The 22,583-nt window shown below is 46.6% G+C and overlaps 2 protein-coding genes across 3 annotated transcripts in view; both read left to right on the top strand.

The window, feature by feature from the left end:
• The window catches only part of Marchf6 (membrane associated ring-CH-type finger 6), a 68,001-nt gene extending 59,597 nt beyond the window's left edge, over nucleotides 1-8,404 (top strand). For both annotated transcript variants that reach the window (XM_040757692.1, XM_040757693.1), the window contains exons 24-26: nucleotides 626-758; nucleotides 2,526-2,661; nucleotides 5,130-8,404. In XM_040757692.1, coding sequence (XP_040613626.1) covers nucleotides 626-758; nucleotides 2,526-2,661; nucleotides 5,130-5,220 — 360 coding nt within the window. In that variant the 3' untranslated portion in view covers nucleotides 5,221-8,404. The remainder of the gene's footprint in view (nucleotides 1-625; nucleotides 759-2,525; nucleotides 2,662-5,129) is intronic.
• Nucleotides 8,405-10,343: 1,939 nt separating this feature from the next.
• Ropn1l (rhophilin associated tail protein 1 like) lies at nucleotides 10,344-19,333 on the top strand. The gene is made up of 5 exons (XM_005065470.4): nucleotides 10,344-10,621; nucleotides 12,501-12,624; nucleotides 13,871-14,032; nucleotides 17,292-17,467; nucleotides 19,162-19,333. The coding sequence occupies exons 1-5, from the start codon at nucleotides 10,491-10,493 to the stop codon at nucleotides 19,223-19,225; spliced, it is 657 nt and encodes a 218-aa protein (XP_005065527.2). The 5' UTR covers nucleotides 10,344-10,490; the 3' UTR covers nucleotides 19,226-19,333.
• Nucleotides 19,334-22,583: the final 3,250 nt, after the last annotated feature.

The following is a 22,583-nucleotide window of genomic DNA, read 5'->3' as shown; positions in this document are numbered from 1 at the left end:
AAACTCTGACCTCTGCAAAGATGTCTGGAAATGGGTTCATTTGTAGCTGGGAGCTACAAAATGTTGTTTGTGTGGTTCCTTTTTCTGTTGCATTTTAGAGTTTGGGGGAGGGGCGCAGGACGAGGGGGCACAAGATGAGAAACAGCAGTGAAGGCTAACTGAGAGGCACTGTGGTGCCTGCTCCTTAGTGATGGTGCATGTGGGTTGCTTTGATGGGAGGTGCACCATGTCTCCAGAGGCTTGATCCTGCTTGTTCCTTAGATCTCGGAGTAAGGAAGGCCTTGAGTTAGTTCACATCCTAGCTTCTAAGAAGCTGTGAAGCCAAGAGAAGAAAATAAAGACAGTTCTGTTTCATCTCTGTGTCTACAACAGTGTTTTCCATTTTCAACTTTCATCCACTTTTTTCCCCTGCAGAACTACATAGTAGTGTTTTTCTAAGGTAGTTAGGGTTTCCTAGGTGCCGCAGCGCTCACATGAAGGTTAGAGGACAAGTTGGACAAGTCAGTTCTCTCCTGCTGTCAGGAGTGTTGGAGATCAAACTCAGGCTTTTTGATTGATGGCAATCACTTTATTCTCTGAACATTTCGGTGTTCCACACTCTAACCATTACTTGTCACTGTTTCAGGTTTATGCAAATGGCATTCGGAACATCGACCTGCATTATATCATTCGTAAGCTGGCAGCTCCAGTGATCTCTGTGCTCTTACTTTCTCTGTGTGTACCATATGTAATAGCTTCTGGTGTGGTTCCTTTACTAGGTGGGTAATGTTTTTATTAGAACACTAAAAAAATACTAACATTATACAAAGGCTAGTTTGTTGCCATCTTGGCTGTTTCGAATAGCCTACTGACTTTTTTATATTATGTTTATTGAGATATACTACAGTTTCCCCATTAATACGTATACTTAAGAATTACTATTTGAAGCCGGGCTGTGGCAGTGCATGCCTTTAATCCCAGCAGTTGGGAGGTAGGGCCAGGTAGATCTCTCTAAGGTTGAGACCAGCCTGGTCTATAGAGTGAACTCTAGGACAATCAGCTACATAGTGAGACCCTGTCTTGAAACACGCATGCGTGCATGCACACACATGATTACTATTTGATTTCCACACCTACACCTTTTCATATGTGTGTTACAAATATCATTTTGAAGACATAGGATGGGTACTTTATAATCCAAGCACTTGGGAAGCCAAAGCTTGGAAGATCTTAAGTGTGTCTAGTTTGCACTACATATCAAGTCCTGTCTCAATGAAAAAGGGAAAAGTAAATTTGATTATACCTCTTGGGAAACTCTTAATAAAAGAGGTAACAATAGTAAATTAATAATAAGGCACTTATTGGCCCTGTCTTGGTACTTTACATAGTTACTGTTATTCTTTAGGGTGTGTATTGTGTTATTTTGAAACAGGGTCTTTCATTGGTGTGGAGCTCACTTATTTGGCAAGGTTGGCTAGCCATTGAACCCCAAGGATCTGTCCGTTTCTGCCTCTGCAGCAATGTTATTACAAGTGTGACCATCATGCCAAAATTTCTTTTGGGGGGTTCAGAGGTCAGACCCAGGCCCTCCACCACTGTCTAGCCCGTCTCCCCACCCCTTCTGTTGTTCTTAGAAGGCCTCTTGAAGGTTTCATCAGCTCAGTTTAGAGATGAGGACCCTGAAGTCCATAGAGACTGAGCATCGTCCCCAGTTGCAGATTTCGAGGAGACAGAGATTCGAGCTGCACTGGGCTCCAGTGTGCATGGTCGTTCACCACAGTAAATGAGTGATGTTTAGGGTAAACCAGTTGTGAGACTTCTTCAGAGTACATCTGTTTTTAAAGCCTCCCTATTCCAAAGGAGAGTGAAAACTCACGTGCTTGGGTTTTATAAAAATGAATACATGTTTGATTATGTACTGTTTGTGATTGTGGGGAGGCAGGGTCTCAGCTAGTCCAGACTACCTTTGAACTTGCTGTGTAGGTGAGGAGGACCTGGGATTGCTGATATTGTTTCTGTCTCCCTATTGCTGGGATTATATGTGTGTTCCCTAACCCTATGTTTATATAGTGTTGCTGGGTATTGAACCCAGCTGGCCACTACTGTACCAACTGGCATCCCTAGTCAGATCTTCCATCTTACGGGCACAGTTTTTGTTTGTTGTTTTCAGTGCTGGGAATTGAACTTACTAAGGCCTCACTCATGCTAGGCAAGTACTCTAACAGTGAGCCCTATTTCCTGCTCTATATAAGCACAGTTTTCAGTTTTTAAATGGTGATATAGCTGAAATGCACAAATGACACCAGGATGTTTGCATTTGATGAAACTTGTGCAGCACCTACCTTCATTCAAGTTGTTTCACAGAAGAGAAGCAGATGTTAGTGTGTGACACACTGCCTGTGTGTCCTCAAGTCTGTCAGAGCATTTGTGAAGCGCCTCTGCTACACCCAGACCCCTCTTCTAGGGAACGGCCAGACCTTATCTTAGTTCACAGGTCTGTTAGTCCATTTTCTTTTGCTTTAATAAAATTGTCTTTGGTTTGCCAGGTGTTACAACTGAAATGCAGAACTTAGTTCACCGGCGGATTTACCCGTTTTTACTGATGGTCGTTGTGTTGATGGGGATCCTGTCCTTCCAGGTCCGCCAGTTTAAGCGCCTTTATGAGCACATTAAAAATGACAAGTAAGTCTAGCATTCTGTTCATCTAGCCACTCTTAAGGTGGTATCCTTTTGTGGGTTTTGTGCTTGATATTACTAATCATACGAGAAAAGTGAAGCGTAGCATTAGCAGGGTTTCCTAACAGTTCGAGTGCATGGAGTGTTTATGGCTGGAGAAAAGGACATCCTGGGAAGGATAGAACTGAGGAACTTGCAGGCTTCAGAGAAGTCTGAGTCCTATGCTCTTATGTGTCTTACAAAGAAAGCAAGTTTATGTGGTGGCCACGCCTTTAATCCCAGCACTCGGGAGGCAGAGGCAGGCGGATCTCTATGAGTTCAAGGCCAGTCTGGTCTACAGAGAGAGTTCTAGGACAGCCTCCAAAACAATGCAGAGAAACCCTGTCTCGAGAAAAAAAACAAAAACAAAAACAAAAAACAAAAGCAAAGAAAGCAAGTTTTTAACTTCCCGTGCTGTTTGCCCGGGAGCCATCACGTCAGTGTTAGCAGCACTGCCCCTCATCTGTGCGTGAGACACGTTCCACAGCCACCTTCCTTGTTCTGAGCAGACCTGCGAGGGGTGTTCTCAAGAAGGAAATTTAAGTTGTTCATGCCTTCTGAAAAAACGTAAGTACTGACAGGCAAAGTGTAAAGGACAACCCTTTGCAGGATCGAAGAGGAGGATTCTCAGTATGGTCAGTTCTTAATCCTGGCTTGGTAGAGGAAGGAGCATTGCTGTTTTCCCTGCCTCTCCCTTTTTCACTCTGGAGACACCCCTCCCCATGCTTACTTACCCTTTCAGTCTCCTCCAGCTTTGTGCCCGCTGTCTCTTACTTTTATTATTTCTAATCAGCATCGTTTTTGTTTCTCTCCCCACCCCCTCAGTCATCCTTTTCTCCCTCCTATAACCACCTTTCTGTTTTCGTGTCACAGAGAGGAAAAGAGGCTTGGGTTCCTAGTTCCCAGTCTTTCTTTTCTAGTACATGGCCCAGTGCACTCTTTAGCATGTGCTGTTTGTGTATGTACCATTTAGCGTAGCTTGATCTATGTGTAGGAGGTACAGAGAGGGGGACATGGACTTAGGGTACAGGAGGGAGGTTGAAAGAGTGGAACATGAGTTCATCAGAATCTTGCTTCTGTCATTAAATCAGTTTGGGTCTTGGGCAAATTACCATCACTTAGTCTGTCTATCTTTGTATTTCTTTGCTTTTTCGTTGCCATGGCACTGCTCATATTCATTACATATCCTGATACATGTGATAGTGTGTGTTGGGTAGGGCTCCATGTATTCCCTCAGATAGCACCATCATTTAAGACATTTCTAAAATCCTCCATTTCAAAAAACACTTGTTGGGGAGTAGTGGGATAAGAAATGGTTAACTTCAAGAAAAGAACTAAGCATGAGAAAAGGAATTAAGATGCTGAGGTTATGGATACAGAAGCAGTAAGACTTGTGGGCCTTATAAACAGTGATGTAGGCAGAAGCTGAGTGGTGTCTTGACCGTGTGCATGGTCAGAAGTGATGGGTGAAACAGTTAGAAGGTGAGCATGAGAATCTAAAGCTAACTGCATTGAGCCTCTCAACATGCGCTTTTCTACCCTCAAAATAATCATGTGGCATGACATTGTGTCACCGAGAAATAAAACTGGGGTCCCAGCACTCTGTTCCTGAGAGCTCATTACATGCGGGCTCCACTTTTCTCTAGTCTCAGCACGTACATGTGTGGCTTTCCTGGCCCACCACAGGTCTGTTTTGGAGCCTCCTAGGGGGGCCTCCACATACATGTGCCCAGCTCTGACACCTTGCTGCCCTGAGACTTGGCTTTGTCACCTTCCATCTTCCAGGAGTGGGTGCCCAGGACATCTCCTTACTCGGCACTATTGCAGCTTCTCCTCTGCCCTGCTAGGGGGTGGGGAGGTGTTAGTCTCCTTATGGAGGCTCTCCAGCCTCAGCGCCATTACCTCACTGTTACAGCCCCCCCCCCTGTTTGCCATTGCCGCTTCCCTCTTCACAGCATGGCCGTCAGCACGTTCTTCTGTTCATCCACATGACTCAGTCTCACCAGCTGCCTTTGACTGTGCTGAAATCTGCCCTTCACTGCTGCTGGGCACTAGAGCCAGAGTTTTTCAGGTCCTGCTGTTTTCCTTCCCCAGCCCTTTGCCCGTCACATATGTAGTCTGCTTCCTAAAATCTGAACACTAAGGTGGCTCACAAATTGGAAAAAGAGAATGCCCCTCTCCTGTTTGCTGTATGCACTGTGGAGCGAGTGTCTGCAGTCTGAGGCCCTCGAGCTTCCGCCTCTGCACATCACGTGCAGACCCCACTGCTCGGCACTCTTTCCCACAACCGCCTTGCTCCTCGCTGGCCTACCTTGTGAAAGAATGCTAGTAAGTGGATCTGAACACACTTACCAAGGCATCCCTGACTGCTCCCTGGAAGAATGGTGTATGTGTGAGTCCTACAGGAAAGTAACCACCCTGTTTTTGCACACTAGGTACCTTGTGGGGCAGCGCCTGGTGAACTATGAGCGCAAATCTGGCAAGCAAGGCCCGTCCACGCCACCTCCACAGTCGTCCCAAGAATAAAGTGCTTGTCTCAGCTCCTTGACCTCCTCCTTGCCTTTCCGTGTCCTTCTTTGTGGACTCTCACTTTGGAGATTCTCCCGTGATCTCTCAGCGCTGTTCTTAAGTTAAACGTACTTGACTTGTCCTCCAGCGTTCAGAGGGCAGCGCGTCCGGCACTGCTGCCCCTCCCTGCATCTGCCGACATCACTGCTGTCTGAGATCTGTACATGTGTAAATAGGAGTTCCTCGATGCCCTAAAACCTTGGATTAAACAGAATGTGCATTGTACATCTTTAACAAATGTATATTAATTTATTAAATCTAGTTGTCACTTTATTTTGGACCTGCTGTGATCTCAACAGGAAATGTGCCACAGAGCAGTAGTGCATAGGCAAGACTTTGAGTGACAGCTTGTGGAGCACAATTCATGGTGTTGCCAGCAGTTCTCACCAGATAACTAACTGCGTCCTGTTCTTGGCCGGTCAGTCCTTACCAGGAGCCGAATGAGCAGTGGACAGAGTGCCTCACAAACAATCGTGTTCGGAAGTTATTCCATGTAACACCAAAGCTGTTGTACATTTTCTACTGCCCGATTGTCTTCATGTGTCCGTGTTTGTAATATTGTATAGTATGTTGTGCTAGATGAGGAAATTATTTTTAATTTTGATAATTTAATATTCCTAGTGGTCAGCATTGGGAGTTGGGGTTTTGTGCTTGTTAGGGCATGTCTATACTTAGAAAAGATACACTAGCAGTGAAGGTTTTCATTAGTCTCCTCCCTTTCCATACAGCTCTTCCTTCTGTCAGCAGTGGCCAAAAGTGTCATGCCAGCCGAGAAATCTTAGGGGATAACATCAAATAATACACTTTGTGACGGGTTGGAGGCTAACATCAGGCTGTGGTGTGGGGCTTGGAACACCTACCGTGCTGTCAGTGCACTGCAGCTGAGACTCAGTGACTACAGCAGGAAATAGCACAAATAAAAGTAGGTTTTATTTGTTGAAAGGAACCAGATTGAGCTGGTCTCATACCACAGGAAGGAGTTGCATTGGAGAAGTGCTGTGAGGTCTTAGAGAACTGAACACTCATGCCTAGTTCCCGTAGCCAAAGTTTGAAATTTCAAAGAATAGGATGGTTGCTCTGTCATCCAAGTGTTTAATGGTAAAGGTGTATTGTAAGGGTAGTGTTCCTAGACTATAAAAGAATTCCACGGAGTATTAAAACCCATAGGTGGAAAGGCCTGAATTTTTGTCCCCCCCCCCAAGTACAAAAGCCAGACATAAGCTACCAAAACTAAGAGCAATGTGTTCTGCTTTTGTTTTTTATTCACTAAGGGATAAGCAAATATTATAAAACAACAGTATATTTAAAACAAAAACAGTCCTTGCCATGGGATCCAGTGTTAACACTGTCATTTTGTAACAGTTCTTTCTCTTGTGTGTAAAGTACAGTCCTAGCAAACCCACCTTCACTCACAGACTTAGTTATAAAGAATTAGCGTTTTAAGATGTAGTGCTACCTGCCATGGATATGTCTGTAAAAAACTAATCTTTTGGGGAGAAACGTGTCAGTGAATTGGGAATATAACATTTTTTGCATTTCATTTTTAAAAAAATTATGGACCTACTACAAAAAGTAAAAAATTATTAATGCTGCAAATTTTTAAATGAACCTTGTTTTGTTGAAAAACAAACAATACAGGTTACCAAAATTTGCCCCCATTTTATTGGCAGGAGGCTCTGTGCTGTCTTACTGCAGGGTTTTCTCAGTTAGATACATCCTCATAAGATTTGATTGTGTGTGAAGTTGCTAGGGTGACATACAGGCTTTATTTACCAATACCCTAAACATTTACAGCCCTCAGTTCAGAAACTTCGTTTGTGTTTGCTGCCTGTTCTTACAGGGATTTTAAAGAGTTCTTCATCATTTTAAGTTGGGCTAATCCAGTCTTCAAGGAAGTTTACTAGGAAAGACCTTAGTGCTTTATTACTTGTAATTTGAAGACAAATCACCATTTGGGATTAGTTTTACATGACCAGTTATCAGACGGTCAGTTTGAAATGTGTAGTTGTTCATTATTAACGAATTATGGTTTGATTTTTTAAGCTACAAGGTACTAATAGTTTAGATGAAAACTGAAGAAAATGCCAATGTAAAATTTGTGTGTAGCTAGCCTTAAAGTAATGTGTTAAAGTAAGTTGTGGTCCCCTCACCCTCCATGCCCATGCTCTTGGGGAAAGGAGGAGATAGGACATCTCTATTCCAGATGTGAACAAGTGATTTTTACTTCAATATTTGGTTTAATTATTATTCCTGTGAAGTCTTAGATTGTCCATCCCCTCACACAAGTAGTAGAGTAACGGCTCTGATGAATTTATCTACTAGGTGTGTCATCTGTGTTGCACAGATGCCCCATTAAAGTATATTCTTAAATTTAGGTTGCACTGATGAATTTTTAAGACAAATACAAAAGATGCATTTGGATATTTCTACACTGTTGTGTTTACAGCTGGTGCCCTTATTCAAGAACTCTGGCACTTGTCATGGTGCTACGAAGTAGCTCCTTCCATTACTCTTCAGGGTGGGGACTTCCCGGCTAGTTACTGTGATGCCTCGCTTTTACATGTGACTTTCAAAGTTGTTTAAAACAATCCTAGAATCGTAACTGTTCAGTCATTATTGAGGGATAAGATGAAAGCAGAGTACCACTGAAGTGTTGCTAAAGACCTCACTTGGGAAGGGTCTCTTTGCTTAAGCTGCCCTGTATCCACACACTTAATTTGCCCTGTCAGTCAAATGTTTGTTTTCAGCATATCGCTGCTATGTTAAATCTTGAAACAGCTGTCATGAGTAAGGGCTTCTTTCAAATACTCTCCAACAATAGCTCTGGCATTAGTATAAAGATAGACAGTGTACATGGATATGTGTGTTTCCATTCCTGTCTGTTTGTATGAGTGCCTCATTTTGTAATCATGACAGTCCTGTTGTACCTTAGGTGGAGATGAACGACTAAGTCTGCAGAGTGTCTGTTGTAGGAGTGAAATAGAGCACTTAGTGATGTGGACGTCAGTTTTCTATTGCTGTAAACACCTATATCCAGATCAATTTTGTGTATATATCTTCAAAAATGCTCCCTTTTTTATGTGGTCATCTGTTGCCTTCTGAGTTAAGAGAACAGAATTGAATAAAGTGAATGTTAGTTGTAGCCTCTTCTTATTTTTGGTTACCTGTTTTTACTTTGACGTAAGATTGCTTTGAATTTACAAAGGTATGAGGAGGCTAGTTACTGTGGTACGTACACATGCTGTGGCTTGCCTGGGTAACAAAAGACCCCACCTCTAAAGGAATTAATACAATTCATAAATACCTAGATGTTTGATTGTAGGAAAAACAGTTAATTGAGAGTGCATAGTTCCCTGTCTTCTTTCTTTGACTGGGTGGCAAATGTAGCTTCAGAGGACACTGCTATCCCTGCTCCTGCACTTGAGTGGAGAGTATTCTACTGGAATTAGTGAAACCTGTCAACTTGTCCTGAAGGCTGAAGCTGTCCACTTCCATGTCTTGGGACTTCTCTTTGGAATGGAGACCGACAAGGGCGTGTCAGAAACCATTGTATGTCATTGCCCGTATACTAAAGAAGGACAGGATTACATGAGCTCTGGCTGTCCTAGAACTCACTCTGTAGACTAGGCTGGATCATAGAGATCCACCTGCCTCTGCCTCCCTAGTGTTGGGAGTAAAGGTATGTGCCTCCACTACGGGGCTAATTTTTCTCAGTTTTTTTTCTCAAAAGCATTAAACATTTTTCTTATCTCCACTCATTTAAATACATTGTTACTTAACGTGAGAATGGTGAGAAAATGCTCTTTGAATCAGAGATATCTTTTAATCTGTGATGTTAAGTCTTCATCAAAGCAAATCGATACTCAAACAATTGGCCATTAATTCTCCTTATCCACTCATTGCAAAGACAGTGATTAGGAGACTCAGTGTATCAAGGGACTGATGAATTAGTCTCTACGGGAAGATGTCTGCCTTCTAGGACCACAGTGAACAGTGACCAGAAGATGGGAGGGGTAAGTCAGACACCTGGACCAACACGCAGGGCTCCCAGGGAGACTGCTGTCACCTAACTGCTGCTTAGGAGGATCAATAGCTCCTCACACATACACACCTGGTTCCTCCATCACTCTCCTGCTCCCTGTGCTACTTGGCACTCACCTTTAAAACCATAGGTAAACCCTCCGTTGTCATCAGTTTAATTGTTTAGTCATTTGTGAACTTTTCCCCTTTGTCTAAGTTTCTGCTTGGCTTCTATTGGTTGTTTGGGACACCCTTGGAGGAGGAGCGGCTTGCTCAGGAGCCACACACCTGTGCTTTGAGTAGGTACTTGGGTTGTTCTGTGGTATTTCCGGCTTTAATGTGCCTAGTTTTTTGTGGTGGTGATGTGGGGCGGGGACAGAGTTGGTTACTTACTGAAATTAAACGTTGCCCAGGCTGGTCTCCCAACTCTGAGGTCGAATGAACCTCAGCCTCGCTCCAGCCCGAGCACAGCACTGAAACGACGCTGTGTGCCAGCCCCGGCCATCAGCTTCAACAGTGTCGATTTTACCCACATCATGTTTCATCCCTTTGAATAGAGACCATGATTTAGGTGTTAAAGTTAACCTACTTAACTAGATAAGGGACTTTACTCTTTATACCCACGCTTAAGTTTGTCCGTAGGATAAATCGTTTGTATTAGCTTCATTAGTAATACAGCTAAGGCATCAGAAAATTCTGTAGTCCCCAGATAGGTGAGCACTTCGGTCAACAGTGTCTGAGAGTTCTTAACCATTTTATCAAAGCTGCTTTGGTTGGAAACGTGTGTGCATATGGAGAAAGCCGGGGTGTGGATTAAACGGAGCCTAGTCCACAGCTAGAGGCGCCAGGCCAAGGCCCTGTTCTCATTAGAAGACAGCTGGCGACCTCCTGGGGTTCCAGACTGGCTTGTTTTAGGAAAACAAGCGCATTTCCAGCGCTCTCCCCTGGGCGGGGTAAATCACTGGTCACGCGACCAGTGCCCAAATCCGCCCTTAGCTCGCCAAGGCAGTGCGCCTGCGTAGCTCAGGTTGCCTTGGATACCGCACGCCACAATCGCGCGCTCTCGGGCAGAGGGCGGTTGGGTCTCAGTTCCCCAGGAGCCGGGAGCCGGTAAGAAGCAGAGACCGGCCGCTGCGCTGACCTCTGCCACTCCTCCCCGCAGCACACCGGATCGGATCGTCGCTGACCGCCGCGCTCTGCCCGGAGCAATGCCGCTGCCCGACACCATGTTCTGCGCGCAGCAGATCCACATCCCCCCGGAGCTGCCGGATATCCTGAAGCAGTTCACCAAGGCTGCCATCCGCACGCAGCCGGTGGACGTGCTGCAGTGGTCGGCGGGGTAAGCGCCCGGCCCAGAACCTCACTCGGTTCAGACACCTCAGCTGTGAAACTTACGGGACAACCTTGGGCAAAAAGTGGCCCCATTGAGTTAAAAAAGAAATCAGTCACAGGGACGTTTATAAATGAAACCGCCTAAAACAATGAGCTTGTGCCGCCTCCTCCCCGGGTTCCAGGGAAATTGGACAGCTCGGCTCACAGCTAGCAAACCTTCACACATGAACATGAAAAACATGAACCCTCTCCGGGACCATACCATTATAATCTTACCACTGGTCCTTTCAGTTTTACAAAGAGAGCTCTTTGCCACTTTTAAATCATGAGAATTAACTACCTTTAGCCAAATTTTGCTAACTTTCTCAGAACTATATAAAGCGGATTCGTTTCTTTTTGACTGTTTAACAACTTGACTTGCTTTAAAACAATAGACATTTATCTTTACGGTTCTGGAGGCGAAATGCCCCATATCAGTTGAAGCTGGCAACAGGCAATTGGGATGGCTATGGGGAGACCAGCTGCTTATCAGAGCCGTGTTCTAATGGTCCATCTACATCTATGGGTTCTTCCTCTTCCGAGGATCCCTGTGATACATTTGGGAGCCACCAGTTTGTTAAGGATAATTTCCCTATCTCAAGTCCTTAATTATGCAAAGGGACTTGCCAAGTAGAGTACCGTATGCAGTTTCCAGGGGATGGGTCCCTGGCTTCAAGCATGGTAGAAGCCTTAGGAAAGACAAGGGTTTTTGTCTTTTGTTTTTTGCTTTTTTAAATAAAAGTATGTACAGCACTCCAAGACCCTGCTCCCACCCTGGCCCATGTGGTAACACTTCATGACCTGAAGGTCTTACTCAAGGACCTCATGGTTCCTTTGTTTGGTGAGAGACCAACTATAACCTTTAGCCTTTAGCCATTTAGGTTCAGAGTTCTGTATTTCTCTCATTTCTGTCCTCAGCACTCCTTATCGGGTAGATGGAGTTGACCCTAAGGGGTAAGGGGAGAGAGTTTCTTTTGGTCTACTCTCTCTGCTGCTTAATTTCATGTGTCTCACCCCCCCCACACACACACACAAGTTCTTTGGTTTGGTTCACAACTGTACCCTGAGATCCTGCCTGGCGCACACCCCTCTTGTGGCCAAATCTGTTGTGAGTCCCCTCTTGACTAGTTGTGTTGAATTGTTGTCACAAGGAGTCATTTCTGTGTTTGCCTCTAACTTAAGAATTGTCAGTGTCCTTGAGAGGAACAATTAAGGGGGAAGCACCTGACCATATTTGGGGGGGTGTCGAAAATGGAATGTAGGTGATCTCTGTAACCTACGTGTTTAATGTCAAATACCTCAGAAAGCAGTTGTCAAAAAAATGAGTAACCACAGGCATGGGGCCCTGGAAAGATGAATCAACGTTAAGAGTATTTGGAGTATTTGCTTGCTTTTCCAAAAGACCTGAGTTAGACTTCTAGTGCCCATGTCACACAGCTCACATTGGTGTGTAGCTCTGGCTCTAACTCCCTGCGTTTGGCACCTGTGGACTCCAAGGACATCTGTACTCATGTGCACCTACCTGCATGCAGAAACTATATATACTAAAAATGCTAAAAATAAAGTTTTTAAAGTGATGTAGCACAGCATTGGGTTCTGGTCCCTTTGTCCACATTTTCAAAGCTCTTGGAGGAAGGGGGCAGAGGCCAACAATGAGAAGAGCACAGTTCAGTGAGGTCCTCCTGGCTCCCAACCGAGTTCTCGGTCACCTGGAGCTTCCGGGAGACTCAGATGTCAATCATCGTGTCTGGCCCTGGGCGCTCCCACCACATTTGCTGGGGTGTCAGACTGCGTGCCTTGGGAGCTGCCTGTGTGCTGATGCTCTTCAGTGCTGTCTCTCATTGCAGGTATTTTTCAGCCCTGTCCAGAGGAGACCCACTCCCTGTGAAGGACAGAATTGAAATGCCCGTGGCCACGCAGAAGACTGACACAGGCCTGACCCAGGGACTCCTCAAAGTCCTGCACAAGCAGGTGGGTCTTCTGTCACCATGCTGTGCCCTCTCAGCACTGGGACACTTGCCCTGTCCCCAGGCCTGCCCTGCCACATTTAGAGATGACTTTCTTGGAAAGAACCCCAGTAGCTAGCTTTTCTTGTATTGTGTGTATGGATATGTTTGAGTGTAGGCAGGGTACATTGGGTACATTTGGTGTGTGTGTGTGTGTGTGTGTGTGTGTGTGTGTGTGTGTGTGTCTACACCAGAGACCAACAAGCCCCACAAATACGTTTCATGTTTTAGTTTTTTATATAATGTACACTGGGGTTTTGCCTGCATGTATGTCTGTGTGAGGATGCCAGATCCCCTGGACCTGGAGTTATGAACCACCATGTGGGTGCTGGGATTGAACCAGGGTCCTTTGGAAGAGCAGTCAGAATGGCCAGTGCTCTTAACTGATGAGCCATCCCTCCAGCTCCCATACTTTAGTTTTTCGAGACAGGAACTTAACTTGCAATCTAGTCCACAGTATCCACAAACTCAGCTTCCCGAGTGCTAGGATTACGGATGTGCATAGTGCTCTGGTTTTGAAGTTAGTTTTGCACTGGGAAGTATTCTGGACTATAGGAAACATGTCTGGATGTTCACTTCAGGAGGCCAGGAGAACATATTTTCTTCATTGTCTCTCACCTCTTCTCTCCTTCCTCTCTTCTCTCCTTCCTTCCTTCCTTCCTTCCCTCCTCCTCCTCCTTCTCCCCCTGCTGTGCTTCCCCTTAATTCCTTCCTTCCTTTCTTCTTCCTCCTCCTTCTCCCCCCCCGTGTGTGTGTGTGTGTGTGTGTGTGTGTGTGTGTGTGTGTGTGTGTCTCCCCGCCCGCCCGCGTGCTTGGTTGCCTGTACATGTGTGTGCAAGAGCATGTGGTGTGTATGTGTGTGTATCTTCCTGTATTATTCTCCCCCTTATTCTTTGAGACAGGGTCTCTCACTAAACCCAGAGCACAATGTTTCAGGCCAGCAAAGCCTGCAGCTTTTAGGTGGGCATTTGAGTACTTTCCCCATTGAGCCTTCCCTCTAGTCGTTTCTCTCTTTAAATGTTGCTAATATCCGTCTAGCCGCCCCTCCCTGCTTCTGTGCCCTCCCAGCTTTCATCACGGGGTGGACACAATCCTCCATCATACAACCTGTACATCCCATGCACATGGTGTAAGTCTTCAGAAGCAGCATTTTAGTTTCACATGGTTTTTTTTACTTATACTGAGAGTGTCATATTGTGTTTTCTAAACAGTGTAGCCACAAGCAATTTGTGGAATTAAAAGATCTTGAGAAGAAGTGGAAAAATTTGTGCCTGCCGGTAGAAAAGTTCAGAGCTATCCTGGAACTGGACCCATGTGATGACAAAATGGAGTGGATAAAATTTTTAGCACTTGGATGTAGCTCCTTGGGTGGGGTATGTACCTATAAATAGCATCTCAATATAAATATCTCATAATCTGTAGAACTATATGCCTGACTTAAAAAAATAACTAGGGTTAAACAATAATTTGGGTTTAAATAACTACAGAAAACACTGTGATTACTTTAAACTTACTCTTGGGAAAAATTTATTTTCTTCTGGAGGCAGTTTTTCTAGACTCCAGTTATGTGATGAAACCGCAACTTGAAAGACAGTAAGAACAGAGCAAACATACGGCTACTCTTGGAATATATTCAGGTTTTCAAAGGGGACACACCAATGAGTTATCTTAATGGACAGTATAATTTTGAAAGCTGGTAACAGTTTTCTGCATCCCATTGCATTTGACGTAATGTCCAGTATTAATGTCTAGTAGATTCAGTGGAACTTTGCTGCCATTACACTATAACTCCAACAATTTAGGAATAAGACAGCAAGATGATTGATTGGATGTTCCTCACTTGAGGACCAATGGCATTTGTGAGCCTGGGGACTGGGCGTGAGTTGGGCGGGGACTGGGGTGGGTAGGTGTGGTTGGAGCTTCCTCTGGAGGCCAGGGTGATGAGCCTGAGCCTAAGCCTGAAGGCCAGGTGAGTGGATATGCTGCAGCTTGGGCTCCAGTAGGAAGCTCTGTCCCTTGAGAGAAGGCAGGTGCCATACTGGTGGCCACATGCTCAGCAGTGGGTGGGTATATGGTTTCTGGTCAGGCCTTGGGTCCTTTGTGCTGAGGCCTGGACACTGACAAAGCAAGTGTCCTCACGAGGGCAGTTCTGCCCAGTGGGGTATTCCCTGGAAAAGACAAAGTCAAATGTGATTAGTTATTAGAGAAACTGTGTCACTGTGCTCATCAGGAACTCTGAAATTAGCATTTTCATAGCATGGAATTAATATATAACACTTGGAATTAATGTTGATGGCATGAAAGTTTGATAATAGCAATGAGAGAGAACAGATAGCTCATTAGTTATGAATTATTCTGTGCTACCTCTCCAGTCATGAAAACAAGTCTGAGATGCATACGTTGTGTGACACTAGGTGGCGCTAGTTTGTAAAGAATGGAGTACTTCATCTTCGACCATGCCAAGTTCTAACAACCAAGTTTTGTTTTCTTTTGTACACTATTACCCTTAGGAAGTGAATTTGTATCAAAAAGCAAACTGGGGCCCGGCATTGGTGGCGCACACCTTTAATCCCAGCACCTGGGAGGCAGAGGCAGGTGGATCTCTGTGAGTTCGAGGCCAGCCTGGTCTACAGAGTGATTTCCATGACAGGCTCCAAAACAATACAGAGAAACCCTGCCTCGAAAAACAAAAACAAACAAACAAACAAAAAAAAAAAAACAAACTAGTAACAGAGGGTTCCTTCCTGTCCCCTAACCTAGATCATTTTTGGGCAGTGACCTTGCTGCTTGCCTTTAATTCTCTTAGGTGTCAGATACCACAGAGGATCTTGAGTCTAACTTGGGACAAGTACAGCTGGGAGTACCAGGCCTTTCCTTCTGTGGTCCCTGGACCGGGGTCTGCTGAGCCCTGCCTCACCCCACTGTGTGGAGAGTGAGCTCTGTCTCAGTGTGGGCTGTGTGCTCCCAGGGAATCTGATAGCTCCGCAGCTGCGGGTGCGGGCCCCACGCACAAAGGACACATCAGGGACGGCAGCAGTACATATCATTTTCTGCTTTTTGAACGCTACAGTCCAAAAGGAGACACGAAGAAGTGATGTTAGTGTGGTAGTGTTATTATTGCTATGCCAGTGTCTGCCAAGAAGCAACTAAAGGGAGGAAGGACAGACACTGCTCTTGCCCTGAAATGCTGTTCTGTCGTGGAAGGCAAGGCGCCGTGGCCCCGCAGGGGAAGGAAGGCCAGTGGCGAGTGCTCACACAGCCTAGGATCGGAAAGCTGTAACATCAGGCTCCACTGAACTCAGGAACCCACTTCCTCTAGCTCAGTCCCACCACTTAAAGGCCCCGCAAGTTCCAGAGATGGCACCAGCAGTCGGGGATCCGGTGCCATACAAGAAATGAGTGGTAGAGCCGGGCGGTGGTGGCGCACGCCTTTAGTCCCAGCACTCTGGAGGCAGAGGCAGGCAGAACTCTCTGAGTTCGAGACCAGCCTGGTCTACAGAGTGAGTTCCATGACAGCCTCCAAAACAATACAGAGAAACCCTGTCTCGAAAACCAAAACAAAAAAGAAAGTAAAGAGTGGTGGCATACTGCTTGCCCACGTGTGTCCCTTCAGATGCTGCGGAACTGGCACCGAGACCCTTCTAAGTTCTGTGTTTACTGGCTTCTGCCTGGCGTGTACTCTGTGCCCATAAGCTTCTCCTAGGAGCATTAAAGTCCAACTAACTGAGGTTCTCTGAAGGAACAGAGGCCTGAAGCCTTCTGTGTGAGTGAGGGCACTGGTGGACACTCGGGGCCCTCTGCCCTGCTGGCCACGTCCTCTTCAGGACAGCTCTGCTGGGCGCTGGTTCTTTCGTCCCTTGCCTTGGTGCACAGTATGTTTCTGGACCTGGTGGAGCTGCGGTGACTATAAAGCTCATGGTGAAATGATGCGAGACTCCAAACCCGGAACCACATGGAGGAAGTTCACGGTTAAAAATGATAGGCTTATTGTCTTAGGGTTTCTATTGCTGTGAGGAAACACCAGGACCAAAAACCAAGTTGGGGAGGAGAGGGTTTATTTAGCTTACACTTCAGCTGTTCACTATTGATGGAAGTCTGGACAGGGACACAAACAGGGCAGGAACATGGAGGCAGGAGCTGATGCAGAGGCCATGGAGGGGAGCTGAAGTTTGCTCCCCATGGCTTGCTCAGCCAGCTTTCTTATAGAACCCAGGACAGCACCCAGGATGGCACCACCCACCATGGGCTGGGCCCTCCACCACTGATCACTAAATGAGGAAATGCCTTACAGCTGGATCTCGTGGAGGCATTTCCTCAGCTGAGGCTCCTTCCTCTCTGATGACTCTAGTTTGTGTCAGGATGGCACACAAAACCAGCCAGTACACTTATCTTGTCTATGGTAATCATTCCCATTTTGGCATATAATGCATGAATGTCTGGTCAGTTGCATCCTGGTCAAACCTTACTTCTTTATGTTGTGGAAGCTAACATCCACCTGGATCTTCTCTGAGATGGAGAAGATTCTCTGAACAATGTTTACAGAGCACACTTGCATTTCTGTCGCTGGTGTTGTCTGTAAATCTCTGACTCCAAGAGTGACTGTGCCCCATGCTTGTCCTGTTCCCTGCCTAGACGCTGAACACTGCCATGAAGAATGTCTGTGAGATCCTCACTGCTGACCCAGAGGGAGGGCCTGCTCGGATTCCCTTTGATACTTTCTCCCTCATCTACCAGTACTTGGCTTCACTGGACCCAGAGATCTCGGCTTCGGAGACCGAGACCTATCTTGCCACTTTAAGAGAGAAGTCGTAAGTACCGCTCTCTGTGAGAATCTCTGTCCTCCACCTCTCTTTACTGAGAACTTGCCCCGGGTGGAAGGCAAACAGTGTCAAAGGCCTGTCAGGAACCATCAGCAGAAGAGCTGCAGCCCCTCAGCGTCAGATAGGGCGGGGGACATAGATTCCATCTCCTAGACTTTAGGTGGAGGGACTGTCCTGTCGTGGGAAGAGCTAAATTCCAGCATGCACTGTCAGATAGTTTTAAACTATAGCTTGTGAAAAAGTGACATTGCTGGAATTAAACTCACCAACACATGAAGTTTGGAGAGATTGCCACCAGTAGGCATCCCAACGGTAGCCCACGGATGCCGCGTTACCCACAGGGCTACTGATGTTACTGGCACAGTTGTAGATTGAGCTGGCACATGGCATCTGCACTGTATTTCCATGCCGTTGGTATTGACAGAATGTAGAGAGTGAGCAGAGGTGCTTTTTCATTCATAGCTGCCTAGGGCTGCTGTCTGCTCTCTGTAGTAGCTGGCTGGAGGTACCCTCCTCTAGGACAGTTCTGCCCCTGTGCTCTACAGATGTGGGAGCACTGTTGTCTTGGTCTAGGGGGCTGTGGCTTCTGTATGGGGAGCTCATAGGGTCTTTAGGCTAGGTTCTTTCCTGATGTCAGGGTTACCCCTGATAGTGACTCCATGACAGTGTATGGGTTTGTGGAAGGGGCTGCTGATAGCAAGGCCAAATAAGGCAGCCGAGGAGAGTGCTGACAGAAGCCAGACTGCAGTGGTGACTAGGAGATAAAAGTGCAGTCTGTGGCTTTCCATGTGTGTCTGCAGGGTAGGGGTGGGGAGTTGGCCAGGGTGCATGAGTAGAGATGGGTTAGTACCCGGAGGGAGGGGCTGCAGATAAGGGCACTAAATGGCCAAATGGGAGAGTTCAGCTTGTCTCACTAGGTCCTCATTTGCACCCACCCTGGAAAACCCAACTGTTCTGGTTCAGGGAAGCCTAAAGGGCCTCGCTGCCCAGATAACCATATGCAGGGGCTAAACAAGGCATGGTCTGGGCATATTGTGATCTCCCCGCTGGCTCTCTCCAGTGCTTAGAATGCACCAATACTGGGCAGCATGGCCTGTTCCTCCCTCATCAGCTGGTTAATTAGGCTTTTTTTTTTAACAGAAGGAGCCATTGCTCACATCTGCCAACTAGGAGTTCATTGCCCTATCCCACAATGCATCCATCCACTCATTTGCCATCTGCTTGGTTCTGACAGCATCTGATAACTCTTGACACCCACACTTGTGTGGATAGTGATGCTATCTGTTATCTGTCTTAGCTGTTGAGTCACAGCAAGCCATGCAGGCTATGCAGTCCTGGGTCCCTCTGGCCTGTGGGTTGGGGTGGGCAGCAGAGCACTGTGGGAGGCATGGGAAGGTTAGAGTGGTCACTGGCTGTCAGGACAAGTGTGGTGTGGCATATCATGGGCCACTTTCGCCCACTTCCTAATGCAAGGGTGGCTCCCCAACACTGGTGTTCTACCTGGAAATAAACATTCATTGTTGCACAAGCAAATAGAGCTCTTCTTCTCAGAACTGTTGCTGGTTGGCAGGAGTCTGGTGAGGTATCATATCCCAGTGTTTGGGATAGCCTTATCGGCTAAATGGCACCCTGTAAAAATTAAGTTACATTTCTGATAGCATTTCTGTCTGTTTCCCATCCAGAGAATCTAGAAAGAATGGCATGATAGGACTTTCAGACTTCTACACTGGAAAGACGTCAGGATAGGAAGCCTTGAAGAGAAGCTCTGAAGAGTAGATCATTAATACAGAGAGGAACACATTTAATGGAGTGCGTTTGAAAACCTTGGCACCAAATACAGCTTGTCATTAACGACTTCCATGTGGTGTGTGAGTTTTTCCTCCGTGGAACCAGAGTGTGGCAGGCGCCCACTTAGTTGCTGCTTCTCACTGTGTCTTGGAAGAACCATAAAGCTGGCCATCTCAGAGTGGTACAAGAATCAGTCTTAGTAAACATATCTCGAGAGTTCAGGGAAGGAAGTGTGTGGGAGCTTTTAGTGTCCAGAGCAGAAATACACAGACACTTGGTTCTTCAGTGCCAACTCCCCTGTCAGAGTGGGGCTGGGGTGGAAAAAGGGAGAAACAACAGTTTAGTTTGGGGATGTAAACTCTTGGCAGAATGCTGAGCCACAAAGACCTGGGTCTCAGGGTCCCACCCTGCCCCTGAGAAGGCAACACTGGACATGCCGGAGAATCCACCTCTGAAGCTCAGCATTACACAAAGAGCACTAGCCCACAGCCTAAAAACAAGTCTTCTCGGTTGATAGAGGGTTGTCTTAAAAATGTGTGTGTGTGGGGGGGAGTGCTCTCTGTGGACAGAAGAGAGGGCATCTGGTCCCCTGGAGCTGGAGTCAGGTGACTGAGACACTCACTGTGGCGCTGGGAGTCATAGTCCTCTAAAAGCAGTGCTTCTCTTAATCCCTGAGCCATGCCTCCAGCCTAGCACGGCTTTTTTTTTTTTTTTGTTTTTTTCGAAACAGGGTTTCTCTCTGGTTTTGGAGACTGTCCTGGAACTAGCTCTTGTAGACCAGGCTGGTCTCGAACTCACAGAGATCCGCCTGCCTCTGCCTCCCGAGTGCTGGGACTAAAGGCGTGCGCCACCACCGCCCGGCTTTAGCACGGCTTTTTAATAACTCTCACATGATAGAAAGAGCCATCCCTCCCTGCTCACTCTGTACAGCCAACAGATCAAAGCCAAAGACTGGGCTTGTTTGTGTTTGAGTCTGGGTCAAATGCATCCCAGACGGGCCTCAAACTGATCTTGGTTCTGTGTCTACACGGTTGTGAGGTGTGCTCTGTGGAGGGCTTGGGTGCTACGGCTCGAGCCGGCTTCCATGTGGTGGCGGCACATGTAAGAGGGGGGACCCCGAGGTGACAGGAGTCTGAAGCAGCAGCCACGTCACAGTCCAAGCAGAGAGGAGATGGCTGTACGCACACTTCCTCAGGTCCCTTTCTCCCTTCCTCCCTCTTCACACAGTCCATGCCTCAAACCCAGTTAATGCAATCAAGACATTTCCCACACCAGCTGGAACTAGATGGTCCTGCATGGAGACCCTTTGCAGGTGATGCTTGGCTATGTCAATCTGTGAGAACTAACCAACCATCACAGGTGGCTGCACAGAGTCACTCTTCAGAATTCCGGGGCTACGTCATAGCACAGGCTGACCGCAAACTCAGTATCCTTTTGTGTCAGCTACCCTGGTGCTGGGATTGCAGGTGTGCTGAGAGCATTACCATAAAATGAAGCGACAATGTTGGCTTCTCTTGTGCCTCCCCATGCTGAGACACAGCCAGGGGACCCGTGGTCCAGAACCAGAAAACAAGCAACAGGAGATGGCAAAGTGGGAGTCAGCCACTGAGCAGAAGCTGAATTTCAGGCAGCAGACACTGGAAAGCTACTGGTGGGGGACATACTATCAGCCGACTGGAAAGGCTGTGTGCCTGGCTATCTCTTCCTTCAAGGTTCCCCTTCTGGCTACCGGTTTCCTATGGTTACTGCATCAAATTAACACTTCAACATTTCGGTTGGAAATAAGAGGAATTTATTTTCACACTATTTGAGGCCTATGTTCAGAATCAAGCCGTTGGTGATTGTATTCCCTGTGAAGGAGGTGAGGACATGTGTTTGTGTGGTGTGTGTGTGTGTGTTCCTGAGTGTGTGTGTGTGTGTGTGTGTGTGTGTGTGTGTGTGTCCATGTGGGGACAGCAAAGGATAAACAGCATGAATCAGTTCTCTTCTGTCTGTGTCCTGGGGATGGAACTCAGGTCATCAGGTTTGGTAGCAAGAGCCATTACCCACTGAGTCATCTCTCTGTCATCTCTTGATCCCACAGTCATGGGATCCACAGGTCAGGATACATACCCATCTCTGTGGGGATGCTCTTCAATACACCATGCTCCTCCTTGACTGCACTTAAACCTTTCAAATGGCTAACTTCCTCCTTTCCTCCAGCCTGGAAACATCAGACCTCTCATAAGCCCTGCCTATTGGAGATTCCTTTGACAGCATGCCAATAGGCATGGTGTCTGGGTGCACTATACCACTCTAACTTCTCCTTTCACTTCTAAAACAGGCTCCTTTCTGAAGGTCTCTGCTTCAGGGAATGTGCTAAAATATAGCCAGGGTTGACGTTAGTCAGGTGAGTAAGATAGCAAAAGAAATGATTGTATGAAGAGACAAGTCTCTAAATACGGGAGGCACATCACCCACGCAGCTCCACAAGCATCCGGAGGAAGCAGAAGAGGGGAGAATAGAGCTGCGATCTGGACCAGTAGGTCTTTCCTCAGTGACTGGTTCCTGAGAGAGAGATGGCCAGGGGATGAGAAGATGGAGAAGACTGGAAAGTTTTGGGTCAAGAGGTCTTGCGTAAGTTGATGGCTCATGCAAGCAAGTTTATTAAGAAATGCAGCATCTTTTTTAAAATTATTTATTATGCATACAGGGTTTTAAAATCTGTGTACGCGCTTATACCCCAGGAGAAGGCATCAGACCTCATTATAGATGGTTGTGAGCCACCATGTGGTTGCTGGGAATTGAACTCAGGACTTCTGGAAGAACATGCAGTGCTCTTAACCTCTGAGCCATCTCTCCAGCCCCGAAATGCGGCATTTTGTGTACAGTTTTCCTGAAAGAAATGGGACAGTGTCAGCAAAAGCTATTATACAAAGGTTCAAAGTCAGCAAAAGGCTAATCAAACTGTCACACAAAAGAGAACAGGATACCTCAAGGGCATAGAGATCAAACACACAGCAGCCTCGGCACTGAGAGGCATAGCACCTTTGGGTGGAAGAGGTGGGTACTCAGGATCCAAAGCCACAGCTTTCCCAGGGCTCTGGCCCCAGGCCATTACTGACCTTACCAAGCATATTCTTGGTCTTAGACAAGGAGCAAGATAGAGCTAGGGTGATTGAAAGACTTGAGTGGGCTCTGGGGTTCGAGCGTGGTCCCTGGAGCTGGGGTGGTAGAAGGCAGAGAATGTGGGCTAGTTATCTTCAAGTACCTGATGAGCAAAGTACAGAAGATAGAGGGCATGTGCCACACGCCCGTGACCACAGCACTTGGAGGC

This window comes from Mesocricetus auratus, unplaced genomic scaffold (assembly GCF_017639785.1).
Source record: "Mesocricetus auratus isolate SY011 unplaced genomic scaffold, BCM_Maur_2.0 Super-Scaffold_100015, whole genome shotgun sequence".
Classification (NCBI taxonomy): domain Eukaryota; kingdom Metazoa; phylum Chordata; class Mammalia; order Rodentia; family Cricetidae; genus Mesocricetus; species Mesocricetus auratus.
This window is presented reverse-complemented; position numbering and strand designations above follow the sequence as displayed.